Source organism: Eumetopias jubatus, unplaced genomic scaffold (genome assembly GCF_037043125.1).
Source record: "Eumetopias jubatus isolate StellerSeaLion01/CBP00866 unplaced genomic scaffold, mEumJub1_p1.0 scaffold_4, whole genome shotgun sequence".
NCBI classification, from domain to species: domain Eukaryota; kingdom Metazoa; phylum Chordata; class Mammalia; order Carnivora; family Otariidae; genus Eumetopias; species Eumetopias jubatus.
In genome coordinates, this window is record NW_028274810.1 from 109322822 (window position 1) to 109341445 (window position 18624).

At 65.9% G+C, this 18624-nt stretch overlaps 1 protein-coding gene across 7 annotated transcripts in view; it reads right to left on the reverse strand.

Moving 5' to 3' along the window:
- ADGRB1 (adhesion G protein-coupled receptor B1) overlaps positions 1 to 18624 on the reverse strand; it is a 67060-nt gene that overhangs the window by 7930 nt on the left and 40506 nt on the right. For 4 of the 7 annotated variants that reach the window (XM_088023081.1, XM_088023083.1, XM_088023082.1 and 1 more), the window contains 7 exons: positions 14519 to 14622; positions 12015 to 12117; positions 11182 to 11332; positions 10497 to 10566; positions 9138 to 9204; positions 6808 to 6893; positions 2390 to 2561 (listed from right to left, as the gene is read on the reverse strand). In XM_088023081.1, coding sequence (XP_087879207.1) covers positions 2390 to 2561; positions 6808 to 6893; positions 9138 to 9204; positions 10497 to 10566; positions 11182 to 11332; positions 12015 to 12117; positions 14519 to 14622 — 753 coding nt within the window. Of the gene's footprint in view, positions 1 to 2389; positions 2562 to 5104; positions 5204 to 6807; positions 6894 to 9137; positions 9205 to 10496; positions 10567 to 11181; positions 11333 to 12014; positions 12118 to 14518; positions 14623 to 18624 lie in introns of all 7 variants that reach the window. The other 3 variants (XM_088023080.1, XM_088023079.1, XM_088023085.1) reach the window with 2 other exon arrangements.

Sequence of the window (18624 nt, forward strand, 5' to 3'; positions counted from 1 at the left end):
ACAGAGCCAGTCAGTGTGAGCGAAGGGTGAAGGCTATAGCACCTTCTCCACCACCGACTGCTCTGGGCGCTGGGCGCAGCAGTGAGCACTGCCCACCCTCAAGGAGCTTCCCGGTCACGATGTGCAAAGGGAATAAGGGAAGGCACAGGGGCGGCGAAAGCATGGAGGGGTTCCTGGAGGAGGCATCCTGAGTGAACGGGGGAGCTCTGGGAGGAGGGTGCGCCGGGGGTTCCTGGCTCAGATTCAGACCCAGCGCAGACCTGGGGACCTGTTCCCTGCGCCCTGCAGCCACACAGCTGATCAGAGGCAGTGCCGGGGCCTCGCTGGCCTCAGGGCCGCTGGGCCTCCTATGCAGGTGCGCCTTCCTCCCGTCCTTGCACTCACTGACCTGCCTAGCAAACATCTCGAAGCACCTACGGTGTGCCCAGTGGAGGCAGGCCGCAGTCCAGGAGATGGCAGATGCGAAAGCATTTCTCCACTGGCATGAAGAGCAGATGGTCTCCCCAAGTGCCTCATGGCCTCCTCCTCCAGGAAGGCCACCTGGCCAGCCTCACCCCCTCTGTTCCCCCCAGGAGACTCAGATGACCACCTTACTTGTCCACCTGCCAAATGTTCTATGCCCACTGCGCTGGCTGGAGCTGCCTGGCATCACCCCTGCCCACCCGCTCCTGGCCTGTCTTCTTCAGCATTGGCCTCCTCAACCCCTCCCAATGGAGACCCTCTCCCGAATTTCCCCTGGCTGAAGGATCCCTGTAGCACAAACCCCACGTGTGGGACCCGGGAGGTCACAGAGGGCTGACGGGGAAGTCGTGTGTCTTCAGGGGCGCCTGACCCTCCCCAGGCGTGGGCCCACCCTCCGGATATTCCGGCGTCTGCTCCCGGGTTTTGAATTCCTACAAGCTCCCTTCTATTCTCAGATGTTCCTTCTTAATAGCCTGCTCTTCTCATTACCCGGAAGCCAGGCAGCCGAGGGCCAAGAGCAGGGCCTTAGAGCCTGGCCGGAGTGTGACATCTGGCTACCTGCCCCCGGAAGCGACAGGCCTGTGCTGGCCCGGAGCTGGCCCGCGTGTGGAAGACAGGCAGCAGCTGGCCCGCGGTGAGAACCGCTAGCACAAGTAAAGGCGGCTGGGGCCAGGCACCCACGGGTGCAAGGCTGGGGAGCAGGGCTGGTCCCCCTCTCTGGAGACACCAGCTCGGGGCTGTGCCCGGGGGCCGCGGCTGCGCGGGTCTGTGGCTTTTCGGGCACAGGCTCTCCGGGTCCTCAGGATTTCAGACCAGATGCTCACGACCGACTGGACATTTACATACGGTGGAAGGAGGGGCTGTGGGCGGGAGCCTGTCGATGGGGCCGTCCAACCCCAGAATCGCGGGCTCTGTGTCCTGCCATCCTTCTGCTCGCCTCTCCTCCCGCCTGGGGGCCTCAGGCGACGGGTGCCCAAGAGCCAGGATGCAGCTCACGCATCCCTGTCTCAGCATGCTGTCAGCTGTGCCGGGCGCCCCCAGACCAGGGCCCCACCCCGGACAGTGGGGCTGCAGGTGGGGGAGGCTGGGTGGGGGCGGCACTGCCAGCCCAGGAGGGGGTCCAAGCCCCTCCTGAAGCAGACCACCTGCTGTCCACTGCAGACCTTCCCTGGGCATCTGGGGGGCCCGGGAGACCCCCTTCTAGAAGCGCTCTGGCTTCAGAGTGTGAAGTAGCTGCTGCCCGGCCTCCCCCCACACCTGCTGCGGACCGGGCTCCCTCGGGTGGGCTGAGCTCATGCCCCTTGTCCTTCTCTCCCTGAAAGCCCAGGGTTTGCTGCAAAACCCTTCTCCTGTTCTCTCATCCCTTCGAATCTAAGTGCTTTTAAAAATCACTTTGTCATCTTTCTAGGAGGTTCCGAGGGGAGGTAATTCCACGTGCCTGCCCACCCACACCTGCCCCTTCAGCCTCCGCGGCCATCCTGGCCTCGTCCAGCCTCACGGTGGCACCTCTTTCATCCGTGTCAGGAGCACACTCTTCCACATTCTGACCCCCCTGAGATGGGAGCAGGTCCCCTTAACTGTTGCTATACCAGGCAGCCGGCAGCCAGGACAGGTGGCCCTCTCTTGTTCCCTTTGGGAGAGGCCCAGAGGGCGCCAGGACAGGAGTCTCAGCTGTGCTGAAAGTTGTTTCGGTTCCAGTGGCTCTCGGTCCCAAGGACCCCGGGAGGACAGAGCCCCCCTCCCGGTCCGAGCCAGGAAGAAGCGCTTATACTAAGCAGCCACGGCTCCGGCAGCCGGGCAGCCCAGGCCGCCCCGCCTTGCAGAAGTGAGGGGCCCTGAAGCCACGCCCCCCCACCTCCCACTGCGGCCCAGAATCTGCCCCACCGAGGGCCTGGGGTGGGGGGCGGGGGGCGCCCGCGCGGCCCACCTCTCTGCGCAGGATGCAGTGCACCATCACTATGACGAAGCCCTCCAGCGAGTCAAAGACGGCGAACAAGATCTGGAAGAGGGCTGAGCGGCGGTCGGTGACGGCGAGCACGGCCGACATCCAGGTCAGCGCCAGCAGGGGCAGCACCACGCAGGAGCTCCAGAGTGAGGCCCTGTGGACAGCGCAGCGGGCGGCCTCGTCAGGGCTGTCCCCGGCCGCCCTCCCCACCCCGGCACCCCTCCTCGCTGGGCTTCACCTCCTCCCTCTCCTCTCCCCTCCTGTCCTTATAGGAACCCGGGCCCACCAGCCTCGCAGCCCCTTCTGAGGAACAGAGTTCTGCTCCCCCACCCCCGGCCTGCCCAGCGGCCCGAGGGCTCCTGGCACAGTGGAGACCGGAGACTCCGAGGGTGATCCCCGGGGGCTGGGCAGTGGGCAGGGAGGGACCTCTCTGGGAGACCCAGGTTCCTAACTGTCCAGGAGGCCACAGGAGGGGAGGCACACTGGAGGGGGGAGCTGGGGGGCCACGGCCCCTGCTGGTCCCAGCTTCCAGGGCCCTCAGGCCGCCCCCCTCGCCAGGGGTCCAGGGCCCCAACTCTAAGGCGGCCATGGAGGGGGTTGTTTGGCCGGGCCTCTGAGCTCTGGAGAGAAAGAGAGAGGAGCAGAGAGCTGCTCCAGGAGCAGAGAGATGACAGACAGACAGACAGAGCCAGACAGAGGAGCACGGGGAGGCAGAGACGAGGACAGAGACCCACAGGCACTTCATCCTCTTGGCAGGCCCTGCTCGGCCGGCCCCCAGGAGCGCCCACGGCAGGCACTGCCCTCTGCCGCCGGGCACCTCCCTGCGCCACTGTGGGCTACACCGTGGCCACTCTGAGCCTGCCTCTTCCGGACGGTGCCGTCACCGTGCCACGTCCTCGAGGCGCTGTGTGAGGGCAGACGGTGCCCGCGGACGGCTGGCATGCAGCAGGTGTCTGGGAAATGTGCCCGACCCCACCCTCACCACCATGACGACCTCCAGAAGCCCCCATGGGCAGGTGACTGCCGTGCAGGGGCTCCAAGGAGCCGCTGGGGCCCCTGGCATCCCCGGGGTGGGGGCCGAGGTCAGGACCACCTGCTCCCCTCCTTACAGAATGGCCTTGTCAAAAGGATGAGGAGGTGGGGCAGGGGGAGTGGGGAGTGGGCAGGGAGAGGGGCACGAGGAACACCAGGAAGGGGCTGGGGGCACGGGCCGGTGGGAGAGAGGCTGGAAGGACCTCAAGCCCGGCCTGAAGAAGCACCCCCAAAGCAGCAGGACCTTGGTCAGGGGTGGGGGCAGGAGCTCTCCCCAGGACTGTGCTCTCGGCTCCCGCGTCCTCTCTGTCCTGCCTGGGCTCCGCAGTTTCACGCGGAGAAGACAGGCCCGGCTCCCCCCCTCCCTCCCCCTCCCTCCCCCCTCCCTGCTCCAGGACCCAGGTCCCCATCCCGGCCCCAGCCCCATTTCTTCTCCAGGACGGCTCCCTGCCCAGCCGCCCGGTGGCTCAAGCCAGAGCCAGGAGTTGCCTTGAAGCCCCCACGCCTCTCCTCCCCTGGCCACTGCACGAGCTTCCAAACTGGACTTCACAGACCCGCCTCACCTCCCCTTCCAGGGTGGAGACCCCCAGTCGGGGTCCCGGCACCCAGCCTTGCCTCTCTCCGCGCCTGCTGGAGAGCCTGAAGAAGCGGGCCCTCCCTGACCCCGAGCCCCTGCGTCTCCCCATGGCGGCGGTGGGGGGGCTGCCTCGTCTCCCTCCTCCCGTCTGAAGCAGACCTTCTCTGGACACGCTGGGAACAGGATGGCAGGGCAGAGCCTCTCCCAGGGAAGTGTCATCCTGCTGTGAGTCACCCTCCCTGGGGCCTGGGGCCTGTTATCTAGGCCTGAAGGGGGGAGCAGGTGGCTGGGGCCTGGGGACGGGTGAACTACTCGAATTCCTGTAGCCCAGCCTCTGCAGGGTTCTGTGAGGGCAGAGGGCAGGGGGAGGAGCAGGTGCAGGCCTGGGGGCACTGGGACACCCCCCCCACCCCGCCCTCTGGAAAGTCTGATGCCTTCCGGGGGAGGGGCAGGAGCGGAGACGGGGGAGCAGGGCCGCTGCCTCCAACCTGCCACTCGGCCTCTCAGGGAACAGCCCCCAAGGCTCTCGTGACAGGCCTACCCCAGGGCAGAGCTGGGGCGTGAAACAAACAGCGCGTACTCCCAGAGCCTGGTCCCCCTCGGCCCTCCCAACACAGCTTTCTGCCTCAACGGACCCGTCCTGCCCCGAACCCGTGGCCGCCCCGCTGCAGCAGGGCCCACACACCCACATGCGCTCACACACGCACACACTCACCCCACATGCTCGCACACATGCACACACGCTCACGCACACTCACACTCACGCCCACACGCTCACGCACACCCCGTTCTCACACATTCACGCATGCACACACAGAGTGCGCCCCAGCCCCCAGCACGACCACACGCCAATGACCGGCCCACCGAGCGCGTTCTTGTGCTGACCCGGCCCCATCCCATCCCGGCAGCACTGATCCTCCGGTCCACCTTGTCCCAAGGCCCCAGCAGACGGGGGAGAGGAGCCTGGCGAAGGGCCGGCTAGCGGAGGACCCCCAGAGAAGTCGGCAGAGGCGGCAGAGAGGACAGGAAAAGCTTGGAACAGAGTGTAACCGAGAGGAGAGCGGAGCCCGGCAGGTGCGCCAGCGCGCAGAGGCACTAACGTGGCATCACCAGCGGCGGCGGCCGCGGAGAGGGCTCCACACTCGGCACATTTGAGGGCGCGCCCAAGGGGGGCCCAGGGAAGCTGACTGGAAGTGAAATTCAAAGCCTGAGACAAGAGCAAACACTGTTCTCGCAGACGGGGGCAGAGTGCGTACCGACCGCAGCAATCCGGCCTGCGCCTCCCTAGGCAGGTCCTGGGGGGTGGGGGGCTCCCCGGGGGAAGCAGGGGAGCCACGGGAAGTGGGGGCGGTCCGGGTCCGGCACCCGTGCATGCCCGCGCGGAGCAGAGGGGAAGCCGATCTGTCCATGTTTGCACAGAGAAGCAGAACTCCCAGGGGCAGGCCACGGCCACCTCCCTCTCGCCCCCCTGAAGCTGCCCTGACCATGCACCGCCCCAGCCAGGGGGCAAGGGCTCCATCCACCAGTGCACTGGGGTTCGGGGAGCTAGCTGGGCAGCGTCCTCCCACGGGCCCTGTGTGTGTGTGTGCACGCTGGCAAGCACACAGCAGTGTGCACGGTGCCTCCTGTCCGTGTGGGAGCGGGTCTCTGTGCACGGCCCCGCGGGCGCCCCCAGGAGCATTCTGAGCCAGGGCACCTGCGGCACGCCCAGGACGGGGCCCTAGGAGGCGGCCAGCCACATGGACACGCTGGACTCCAGAGCCTTCCCCACCACCAGCCGCTCACCCTGCCTGAACCTCAGTCCACTGGGCTGTACAGACGGGAACGGAACAGGAGAGCCGGCCTCGGGGGTTATTGTAGGAAGCAAACCAAACGGCCTTCCAGGAACGCATGTGGGCACGTCAGTCCCCACTGCCAGGGGACGGTGCCCAGCGAGTGGGGCACCCAGGCCTACAGACGGCGAGGCCAGCCTCCGGATCACACACCTCCTCCAAAGCCGTGCAGCAGGCTTCTGACCATGACCAGAAGCCATCAGGGACCTCCGGGGGATGGTGTCCTGAAGCTACAGGGTAAGCAGGAGGCGCAGGAAGAGGAGGGAGACAGAGACAGACACCGAGGAGGGCACAGAGGAGGCAGGGCGGGCCCCCCCACACCAGCCAAGGCAGAGGGACGAACAGAGCAGCAGGCAGAGGGGAGGTGAGGAGGGCACAGAGGGCTGGGGCAGGACGGAGAGAGGGGCCCGTCTCAGCCTGGACTCGGCCCCTCCGTGATCTCGGTGTTCCCATGCCCTGGGGGGCTGCAGGAGCAGGCCTGTCCCAAGCACACTTGGCCTTCACTGCTGGGCACCGCCCAGTCGCTCGGGACCACGTGCCCTCTGGCCACGCCCTGCCCTCTCTGGGCTCAGCCTCCCCACGCGGGAGGAACACCCTATTTGTCCCCTGGCCTCTCCTCCTGTCACTGAAGGCACCATAAGGATGGGCAAGTTACATCCTCGCTTGGGGTCACCCGACCCCACGGTAGGGAAGGGGGAGGCCAGGGGCTCCCGCCCACCACCCCAGTGGTCCCTGCAGGGGCAGGGTCTCTGAAAACAACTGGCTTCACAGTTTCTGAGGACCTGCCACAGGCCAGACGGAGAAACTGAGGCACAGGGCAAGGCCGGGGCTGGTTGTCAGCCTACACAGACCTCTGTGCTCTGGTTTCCCTGCCTGCTCTGGGGCCTGGCAGGGAGTGAGTGGGCTCTGGGTCTTTTCGACTCAAGGCAGGTGAGGAGCCCTGGCGGGCCCCGCCCTACCCTGCCCGCTCCTTCAGCTTCTTGTCCGTGATGCCATCCTTGGACACAAGCTTGTTGAACACCAGGATCCCGATGACCATGTTCACCTGCCAGGCAGAGAGGAGCCGAGTGTGGGGGTGCGGTACTGCCCTCCGGGCTCCGGGCTCCACACCAGGGTTCGGCGTGGGCTCCCACCCACAGCACTGGCTCTGGGGACACTACTCCCCAGGCCAGGAGGTGGGGCCACTGGCATAGGCTCGCCAGGCCTCCAGCTCCTTCTCCTGGGCCTGGCCAGCTCCCCCCAGAGCCCTGGCTGTTGGGTGGGGTTCTTCTGCCACAAGACCCCACTCAGGGCAAGGAGCTCCAGCTCACGCCCCCCATGTGACCCTCCTGCGTGACCCGCTCCACGAGGATCTGGAAGCCCTGCCCGGCAGGGGTGGACGTGAGAAGGGGCCAGCATGACCCAGCGGGGGTGCAGAAGTGATGTGGGGGGCCCTCCCGACCGGCTGGATCCCCGGGGTGGTCTGCCCTGAATGGCCCAGAGGCCTATCTGCCATCCCCATGGTGTTCAGCAGCAGTTTGTGGAGCTGGGGTTCCTGCTGTCCAGGGGTCAGAGGTCAGGCTGGCTCCAGCGCACTCCCAGGGTGCCTGCCTGCTCCGACCACAGAAGGGACCTCAGATGACCCAGCTGCCTCCACGCTTAGGTGTGCCCTGTGGCCAGCCCCCAGCGTCTCAGCACCCCTGCTCCCTACAACCCTCCCACGACAGGGAGCCCACCCCTCACCGGGGCCCACCTTGAGGGCCATCTTGGGGGCATCGTCCCCATCCGGGCTCTACCTGAGGGCACACTGCTCCTGTGCTCTCTGCCAAGGCACCTTTCCTGACCCCTTCCCGCTGGGCGCCGGCACCCTAGCAAGTGCTCCTTGGTGTTCGCGTCCCGCACGCTGCCTACAGCAAACAGCAGCTGTCCCCAAGGGGCCCCTGTCGGCCCTGCCTCGGCCCTGGAGACCTTGGGGTTTCCCCTCTTTGGCCTTCTCTCCTGGTGGGGAGGCTCCCAGCTCATTCCTTTGCCCCCCGAAAGCCGTCCCCTGGGCTCCCACTCTGCAGAGGCTGCCTGACTGAGGAACGAGGCCTGGCCCCAGGCCCCTCGGATGCAGAGGTACAAGGAGGCTGACTCTCCGTGACCCCACGGCTCTGAGCGCCCCTGACTCTGCACACCACCGTGGTCAGGCCCTGCCTTTCATCCCTGTGCGAACGGAAACTTCCCAGATGCTGGCACCAGCACCGGAGTGCCTGACTGGGGTGGAGGCGTCTTTCCTGGGTGACCTCATATTCTGACAAGGCCAGGGCCAGAGGGGGACAGGCCACCAGCCATCAACGCCCTGCCCGAAGCAGGCTCTGTGCGGCTTGACCGGCATGTCCCCATGTTACCGAGGGGGCCCTGGGCTGGGGGCCACAGCAGATCGGCACTGGCCCTGCCCTGCAGACGCCCCGGGAAGGGACGTGGGGGCTGGGGGTTCCTGCTTCCATCATCTGAGCCTCCCGCACTCCCGAGTCTCCTGTCTTTAAAATGGCGAGCTGGCCTGGTCTCTGAAGGGCCGCATTGACATGCACGGCACGAAGGCCTCTCCCTTCAAAGAATAAAGGAGCCAGGACCCTCGGGCTAGGCCTGCTGCCCACCGCTCCATCCTCCCACGCGGGGCCCTCCGGCCTCCCCATGCCTGTGCCTGCGCCCGGGCGCCCCCGCCACAGAGCCACGGAGCGGTGCGTGGCCCTGCGTGAGGGCCAGAGGGCTGGAAGAGCAATGGGCTCAGGCAGGGCAGGCGCCGGCCCCCAGATGTGCCCGGCTCCCTCTGCCCAGCCCGAACTCGGGGGCAGGAACCCCGTGAGCCCCAAGGCCCTGTTTCGCATCCCTCCCCGTAGGCGTCTGGGAATTCGTGGCGAGGGAGAGCAGGTAGCTGCTTCCTTCTCCAGAGCGTGAAAGCCAGCGGCAGCAAGGTCCGGCCTCGGCCCCCCAGCCTCAGGCTCTGCCCATCCCCCAGGCCGAGCTGGCACTCCCTGCTGCCCTGGTCAGTCATCTGTCCACTCGGCTCCCCTCAGCCGGCCACTCACCCTGCAAACCCACATGGATCTCCTGGCAGGTGCACAGCCAGTGCCCAGTCCCCACGCGAGGGGTGCTCACGGAAAGAGAAGGCCCCCACTGCAGCCCAGTCTCCGCACCCTTGAACCCTGAGGGCAGGTCGAGGGGGGGCCAGGAACGCCATCCACCCCTCGGTGACCACGGTGACCCTGAAGGGGCAATGGGTCCAGTCCAAGGCCCCAGCCCGGGCCAATGGGGAAGGGGTCAGTACCAGCACAACAGCGGCGGCCGGTCCCACGAAGGCGTACAACAGTCCCCCCTCCAGGGAGAGCCAGCAGCTGGGGAGGGAGACAGGCTGGTCAGTGGCCAGGCATGATGCCCCCACCCCCCGGGAAGGCAGGTGAGACGTTGGGCAGAAGGAGCTCAGCACCCGGCAGGCCCTCCTGCACACAGCACACTGCACTCACTCTGGCCCCCGTGGCCCCACGAACCCCAGTTTATGGAGGGAGAAACAGGCACGGGGCAGGCTGCTCGCACCCACACGGCAGAAAGGAGGGTGTTCTGACCGCCCCAGGCTGGCCCCCCAACTCTCCTCCTACATCATGCACAGACCCTTCCTCAGGACACGATGCCAAAACTCTGTGTTGGGTCCCTGGTCTGGCCCTCCACCTGCCCACTCAACCCAGGCCCCACGGCCGGGTCACCCAGGCCTCTGCTCACACGTCTGGCCGGGCCCCTCCTCACGCCACACGTGGTCACCGGCCCCACACTTCCCCAAATCTCCTGGACCCCACGGATGGTGGCCTGCAGGAGCCCTGGGCCCAGCAAAGACACTGCAGTCTTCACGTGCCGTTTCCTCTGCCCTGAGCGTCCCCCCACAACGCTCTCAGACGAACTCCTCTTCAGCCTTCAAAACCCCTGGTGTTCCCCTGACCCACCCCTGACCCTCTCAGCTCTGCAGCCGTGTCCATAGTTACCTCCTGGCACTCACCCTACGGGGGTTCCAGTAACTGGGTCCTCATTCATGTCTGCTGCCCCTGCTGCCCAAGTGGGGCATTGCTCCAGGGCCCAGCAATGGCCTGTCCCCCTGGGGCTCCAAGGTGAGCCAAGCTTGTGCAACCTGCATCCACCCCTCCTCCTGCCTCTGCCTCCCCCATTCTTCTCCACGCCTGTAGCCACAGCCCCCCTCCAGCCCGTGGTTCCTCTCCCCTTACCCTAAAAGCAGCCACACTGCTTTTAGGGTAACCCCGAGCTTCCTGGCTTGGTATTCAAGGCCCCTGGACCTGCCTGGCCCAGCTGACCCTTCAGGGCCTCGCTGACTTCATCTGTGAAATAGGCGCCTTGCCCTCCTCGGGGCCACAGCCCCCTTGTCACCATGGTTGTGCAGGGGTGGACACACTGGTGCAGAGGGGAAACTGAGGCTAACAGACCCGTCCAAGGATACCTAAGGAGGAGGTGGGAAGCTCGGATGGCCCTGAGCCCCCAGCCTCCAGTCCCGGGGCCCCCAGCCTCTCCCAGCCTTGGCTCTCCTCTGTGAGATGGGCACCAGCCAGCTGTCACCTTCTAGGCAGTGGGAGGGTCTGGGGGAGCCGAGCGGCCTCCACCCCATCCCCACCCTGCCCCGACTCACTAGTTCATGGTGCTGTACCCTTTGGCCTTGGTGAATCCCACAGAAATGGCCACGACCAGCGCAGGAAGCCCTGCGGAAGGACCAGAAAGAAAGGGTGTTGGCTCCCCCACCATCCAAGCCCCTGTCCGCCCTCTGCCTCCTTCCAGCCCCGCGGGTGGGGCGAGGTCGGGGCACACTGTGCCTCTGAAGCCCCGGAACAGGGTCCTGCTGAGCGCGAGAGAGGGAACAGGAGGGCCTACGCACTGCGGGCACGGCGGCCAGGTTAGCAAACGCAACGCAGGACGCCGGGTCACGCTTGAATTTCAGATAAAAAAGAAACCCTTTTTATTGTAAGTGTGTCCGAACGGGGTATCCTTAAAAAAATAACCCATTATCTGAAATTCAAATAGAACTTAGCATCACATTTTACCTGACAACCCCGTGGAGGTCCCAGGAGGATGAGGGCAAGGCCGCGGGTGGGGGATGGGGCCACAAAGGGTAGGGACAGCCGCAGGGGCCGGGGGTGGGGGTGACGGAGGCCGCAAGGGGCGGGGACAGAAGTCAGAGGCCAGGGGTGGGGGATGGGGCCGCAAGGGGCGGGGACAGCGGGCTGGGGGTGGGGGATGGGGCCGCAAGGGGCGGGGACAGAGGTCAAAGGCGGGGGGGGGGGGGGGGGGCCCACCACACCCTGCCCGGCACCGCTCACCCCAGCCCAGGCAGAGGAAGCGTTTGCGGATGAGGCGGCTCCTGAGTCGGCCTGTCACGGCCATGTAGGACTGCCAGGCCTCGGTGAGCACCCAGCAGAAGGACGACAGGAAGGAGAAGTGCAGGAAGGCAGCCACGAGCGTGCACACCACCTGGGCGGGGCAGGCAGGCGGGTGAGGCGGGGCAGGTGCCTGGTCACCCGTCCCCAGGCCTGCTCCACGGGAGGGGCTCGGTGAGGCTGGGAGAGGCCCAAGCCCAGTGTCTGCAGTGGTGACGAGCTCAGACCCCCCAGCAGGAAGCCACTGAAGGGTCACCTGGTCCACTGCCTCGAGGTGGCCTGTTGTACATCCGGGGTCCCCGACCCCTGGGGGGGGTGTGCCACCTGGTCCACAGACGGCCAGGGAGAGAGACCCCCCCCCAGCCCCATCGTCCTCACCCACCTGGAGACACACAGCACATGCCAGCAGGAGCCCGCTCAAAGGCTCTGGTGTGAGCCCATCTGCCCGGGAGGTGGTGAACTCGATCCCCAGGGAGGGCGAGTCACCCCTAAGGCCACATGACAACATACAGACAAGATGACAGTCCAGGCCCCACGGTGGGCCAGGGACAGGGGGCTCGAACCGGCCCATCTCAAAGTGCCAGTCCAGCTGGACCCTCCAGACACCCTGTCCCCATGCCCTGACCAGGGGACAGCCTCAGTCAGAGAACGAAGGCCTCTGTGTGGCTGCAGCACTCTCCTCCCTAAGCTTCCTTGGAATCCTTTTGGGGTCCTCACCATCACCCCATTCCACCAGGGCGCACTGGGATGTGCAGGGAAGGGCAAAGGTCACATACCTTATTGCGAGTCTGGGTCTGCCCGATGAGGATGAGGGCATTGGAGGAGATGATGGACAAGCAAAAGTTGATGAGGATGACAGACCGCTCCGAGCGGATGTACCTATGGGAGAGAGCGGGCTCAGCGCCCAACGGGGCCTCATCTCCACGGGAACAGGGGTCCTGTGGCCAAAGCAAGGCTAGAGCACTACCTCCCCCCTGAGAACATTGCTGCTATCGCCACTGTCACCTCCACCATCATCTCCACCACCACCACCACCACCACCATCACCTCCACCACCATCACCTCCACCACCACCACTGTCACCACCATCACCGTCACCACCATCACCGTCACCATCACCACCACCACCACCACCACCACCACCATCACCTCCACCACCATCACCACCATCACCTCCACCACCACCACCACCACCACCACCACCACCATCACCTCCAGCACCATCACCACTACCACCACCTCCACCACTGTCACCTCCACCAGCACCACCAGCACCTCTACCACCACCACCAGCACCTCTACCACCATCACCACCACCATCACCATCACCTCCACCACCATCACTTCCACCACCATCACCACCACTGTCACCACCATCACCTCCACCACCATCACCACCACCACCACCACCACCACCATCACCATGGACACCACTGTCACCATCACCATCACCACAGACACCACCATCACCAGAGACACCACCAGCACCACCATCACCTCCACCACTGTCACCACCACCACCAACACCATCACCTCCATCACCATCACCACCACCACCACCATCATCACCATCACCACCAGTTGCACTCTACCACATATTAAATTCTAGCACACGGTCAGGTGCCAGGGAGGGCCATGATCCCTTGGACACAGCTCGTTTCCAGGGTCTCAGTCTCTGCCTGCTCCTGGCTTTCACCCTGGCTGTCCCCCTGGCCCCCAGCCCTTCCCACCCTGTCTGATCCTGACTTCGAGGCAGGAAGACAGAGTGGTTCTGAGGGTCGGCCGCAGTGTAACATTGGGCAAGTGGCCCAGCCCCTCTGTGCCTCAGTCTTCACATCTGTGGGATGGGTGGAGGAATAGCACCTGCTGCTCAGGGCGTGGCTGAGAGTAAATGGGCAGGAGGCAGGAAGTGTTAGCCACCATTGCTAAGTGTTGCCCCCGTTTCCCAGTGCAGCATCCCAGTGGCCTTGGGGGCTGAGATCCTGGCAGGTGGTGAGCAGAGGCGACAGCGCTACACCTCAGGGGCCATGATGTGACCTTGGGCGGGTCACTTTCCCCGAGTGGGTCTCCATCTCCTCATGGGGACCATCGGGATGGGGCCCTGTCTGTGGCTCACAGGGGCAGTGACTCGGCCAGCAGAGCACAGGAAGGAGGCGCTTTGAAAACCATCGGCAAACCCCTCGGAACCACAGCAGGCAGGGCTGGAGGGGCTGTCCCAAGCCCCCTGTCCCAGAGGCCTCCAGAAACAGAGGCCTCCGGGGAGGGGGTGGGCTGGGCCAGTGGGGGGTTGGGACAGATGGTCTGAGGAGGGGCTGGGTCAGAGGGCCACTGGGTGCCGGCTGGATGAGGGTGGTTTGGCGGTTCGGGGCTAGCTTCTGCCCTCAGGCAGGATGAGGAGGGGGCACAGGCAAACACAAGCCACCCGCCCCCCACATCGATCTCTCCTTGTTGGCCTCGGGGTGTGACATCAGTTCTGCTGCCCATGTTGCTGCAGGGTGGGTGACCTTGACTCACACTCCCTGTCCTAAGCCTCTGCTCAGTGGGGCTCAAAGCAGGGCTCTGGGGGCAGGGAGGTGAGACCCGCCCTGCAGGCACACACTCGCCCTCACACACCCCTCGCACACCCCAGCTCAGGCCTGTGCATACATGTTCCTCGCCCCAGAGCTGGGGACCACTGGGGGCTGCTGACTTGCCCAGCCCTGCCTGGGGAGGCAGTCCAGGGGTCCTGGCATGAGGCCCTGTGGCCCGGGGGAGGGGAGTGAGGGGCAGGGATGCGAGCAGAGGTTCTTGCCCCGAGATGTGACCCTGGGCTCAGAGAGGGCTGTGGCCTTGCACGCCCATGTGGCAGAACACAGAAATTGGGGGCTCTGAGGCCCCAGGGCAGGATGCCAGGCCTGCCAGCATCGGCCAGGGAGTGCATTCGGAGGGCAGGAGAAAGCGTGGCCACCTTCTGTGGGCCGGAGTGGAGGCCAGGAGCACAAGGGCGACCGGCCCACCCCTGGCCTGCACCTGTGCCCCAGCCCGTCATTGTCATTCAGCTTCCAGGGAGGGGGACAGAGGGGAGGGGGTGGCGGCAGAGTGCGGTCGGTCTGTGATGGCGGTGGGCAGGGGAAGATGGGGGGGGTGGCGCTGCTGACGGGGAAGGGGGCTCTGGACCGGCCCACCCCCCACGGCCGCCCTCAAAGGAGAAGGAACAAGACTTGACCCCGGCCACCCCGTTCCTGGGATCCACCGGGGGGCCAGCCCCCCACCCGGCCCAGCCCATGCGTTCAGGCACCACCTCCACACGGAGACGTAGATGATGATCAGCATGAGCAGGGTGAGGGACGACACGCCACAGCCCACGATGAGCGTCACCGACGGCACGATCACCTTCTCCATGTTCTGAGGGTTCCAGAGCAGAGAGAAAGCGGAGTGAGGGGGCCGGGCACATGCAGACTGAGGCTGGGGGTGGGGGTGGATGCCGGGATGGAGCCTTCCCTCTCCACTGCCAGCACCCCCCCACGCGCCCCCCACATGCCCCCGCCCCCCGTGCCGCTGGGCGGGGCTGGCCCCTGCGAGGGGCTTCTGGCCTCTCGCTGGGGGTGGGGTCTCTGTGCACACCCCCACCCCCGTCACTGGTACAGTCACAGCCACCTGCCAAGTCTAGCGATGAAGGCTTTGCCTGCACTTCACAGAACCCCCCAGCTCCAGAGGGGGACCATCTCCCCGTGTCACAGACAGGTCACGGGGGGGGGGGGGGCCTGCCCCGCTCCGCCCCGCCCCGCCCCACGACAGGCACAGCTCTCCCAGGCTGCGTGCTTCTGGAATACCAGCCGAGAGCAGGCCACAGGGCTTCCTGGAAGGGCCCCTCCGTGGCAGCTGCATCGGCCCAGCCTCCACTGCCTCAGAGCCGGTTCCCAGCCCAGCACCTGCTGCCCCACAGCCCCCCAAGCATCCCTGTTCTCTACTCTTCCCTCACACCCTCCCTTCTGCTCTGCCAGATCCCTGCACTGCACCCCCGCTCCCCACCCGGGCCCGGCCTCCACGGCTCTTCTCCAGGCTGCGGCTGGAGAATTTTGTAAAATGCCGTTAAAGATAGCACCCCTGCTCTGCTCAGAGTACCCCCTGCCCGTCCACCCTCTCCCCAATCGGCTGAATGCTCCGAAGGCCACTGGGCCTGGCCTGCCCCCCATCACTGACTGCCTCCTCGTTCCCACCGTTGCAGAGCCATGGCAGCGACTGGTCCCTCTACCCAGAACACCCTTCCCAGCTGTCATGTGCTGGTGCCTCTCGGGGGGGTGGGGGGTGCCTTGGGCTGGATGATGGGCCCGGCTGCTCCCCACCACGGAGGCCTGAGCACCTGGCCGGTCCCCGCTTACGCGTGCTTCCACGTGCTCAGCCCCGTGTCACAGCCTGACCCACACGGTCCATGCTGAGGGCCGCCGCACGGTGGGCAGGGCACGTGGGCACACGGACGCACAGCAGGTGGACAGCCACACTCGGTGAGCAGGGAGCGAGGCTCCTCTGTGTGAGGGCGCCACGGAGGCTCGGAGGGACTGACGACGGTCTCTGCAGCCCCTCCCCAGCCCACGGCCTCTGTGCTTGAGGGAGGAGGAGGCGTGCTGGGGGCACGGGACCTCCTAGGGGGTCCCCCACCCTAAATGGGACACTCCTGTGCCTGCGCTAAGTCTGACTCGGCTAAAGCCCTTCAGAGCAGCTCTCCGAGCCCTGCTGACCCCGCAGGCTGCCCAGGGAGACTCCTCCACCTCACTGGCTCCGGGAGCCCTGGCCCAGCATTCCCGCCCCGAGGTGGCGCCTTCCGCCTCCCTCAGGCCCCTAGAGTTGGAGCCTGAACCTGGTCCACCTGGCGCTGCTGCCCCCACCGACGGCGCGGTGCGCAAACCATGCTGTGCCCTCTGCCCACGTGCATGCTGTTCCCGTGGCCCAGACTGCCCTTCCCCTCCGGCCCCCCAGGTCCTTCTGGGTGTTGCTGGGTTCCAGCCCGGGTCCCCCTCCTGGGGGTGACTGCCTGTCCCCGCAGCCCAGCATCGTCACGTTCCTGAGCCCCCTCAGCCCGGGCCCGGCTCAGACTCAGCCCGAGTGGCTGGTAGACGAATGGAGACAGGGAAGGCAGGCTCCAGGAAAAGGGAGAAAGTCAGCCAAGGTCAGCCAAGCAGTCAGCGGGCCCTGGAGGCATGGCCCAGGGTGAGGGTCTGACACAAACTTGGGCTTCCATGCAGGGAGCTGGAGGACCCAGGGAAGCGGGGGCTCTGGGCCGCCGCACGCACCCTTGAACTTGCCAGGTAACCTCGAAGCCTGGCTGGCCACGCGAGTCACGGGTGGTGGAGCAAGTGGCTCGCACCCGCTCTGTGGCTGGCTCTGGCCCTGACCTCTGTGGCCATCTGCCTCCATCTGCCCTCATTAGGCCTGACAGCCACACGCCTGCCCACTCTCTCCTCCTCTCCACCTGGCTCATCCGTCACTCCCGACAGCCCCGGTCCCGCAGGTTCTAGATGATGTGGGGAAGGCAGGGGAGACAGAATGCGTGGGCAGGGGTGCCAAGGAACTCTGGCTCTTGTTGGGAGGGTCGGAGTGGAGACCTCCAGGGCAAGTGACTGGCCCCAACCCACACACAGAGAGAGGGCGGAAGCCAGCCGGCCTCCCGCCGGAGACTGGTTCCCTAGCCAAGTTCGGTGCCACCCCAGGGCCTTTGCACATGCTGCTCTCACTGCCCAGTGCTCTTCCTCTGACCTTCACATGGCTGGCTCTGCCTTCAGCTTAGATGTCACCCCCCTCACAGAGGCCCTCACTGAACGTTCAGTCTGAACCAGCCCCTCGTCTCTGCCCATCGCCTTATCTGGAGACTCACCAGGGTACTTGGCCCCCCACGCACCCAGGAATTCTCTCTTATCGTCCACATGGTTACCGTTGGTTTCTACCCCATAAACTCCCTGCTTTCAGCCTCCTCTTAAACTCTCTACACATCTGATGTGTCCTGAACACGGATCTCCCTCCTCCAGCACCAGCCTTGCTGTCCTCTTACTGCACCACCCGTGGCTCACAGCTCCCACACAGATCAGCCCCGCGTCCCCGTCACACGCCGAGCCCCGACCCCGGCGAGGCCGGGGACGCACTCTCAGGCACATCCTGGCCACACTGTGCCACAGCGGCAGCCGTGGGCACAGGCGCCACCACCCGCCGGGCTGCGAACCCCTCACTGAGTTCAGTCCCACCGCAGCTCGGAGGCAGACAGCGTCGCCCCCTCACCGATGTGACTCAGAGCCGTTACTCAACCTTCCAGCGGTCAGGGGCTCTAGGCGCAGCTCGGGCGGCAGCCGGGGGGGCCGCCTGCGCCCATGCCCCTGCGTGGGCTCTCAGCCCTCCCTGGCTCCTGGCCTGTGACCCCAGCTCTCCATCTCCACCATTAACTCTTGGCCCTTGTTCTGGACTCCAGTCCCCTGTGGCCACTCCAGTCTCCAGGATTCCCATTTTCTCCACTTGCTCGGACCCAAATCCCCACGCCCGTCCAACCCCAGCCGGGAAGAGGCAGGTGGCACCCCGTCTTGCCCTAGGCGCAGCCCACCTCTGCCACTACCCCACCTGCCGGCTGGGGTACTCTGCCCTCACTCCTGCTGGGATCCCTCCAAGGCCCCAACCCCACTACCGTCCTCTGTCATCCTCTGCCGGCCACCCAGCTCCCCGCTGCCTTCGGGATGCAGCTCCAGCTCTCCCCCGCACTGGCCTTGCTCCCCTGCCCTGGCCTCTGAGCCCCACCTTGTCCCCCACTTCTTTTTGCTTTCCTCACCTTCCCCGGCATGACCACCGCTCCTCTCCACTAAGCTCAGCTGGTGAACTCCTGTTCACCCCTCAGGGCCCCACTCTATACCTCCACCTCATGCTCCCCTCCCAAACCACCCCCGGGGAGGGACGCAAGCTGTTGCTGTGCCCCCAGAGCATCTGTCCCTTCAGCCTGGGCCGCCACAGGCCTGTCGGGATGCAGACCCTGTGCTCCTCCTGGGCAAGCCTGGGGTCTGGCACAGGCCCCGGCCCCAGCCCCTCACAGGCTGCACGACAGCGATCTCACCTTTGTGCTCGGGGACCCCCCCCCCCCACTCAGTGTCTCTGCGGTCCGCCCCAGAGCTGTCCAGGAAAGGAGAGGGAGGTGCTAGAGGGCTTTGATGGCAGGCTGGCAGGCCCGTACCAGGTGGGAGGCGGAGCCCACCCCGGTCCTTCTGGCACTCTGGCTCTGAGCTCATGCCCATGCCCGTGGAGGGGTCCCGGAATTAGGCAGAGCCAACTACTATGCCATCTTACAGATGAGGAGACCGAGGTTCCCAGCGGCCAGGCAGCCTGCCCTCGGCCCCAAGGCCACTGGGGGACTGGCCACCGTGAGTTGCTGTGCCT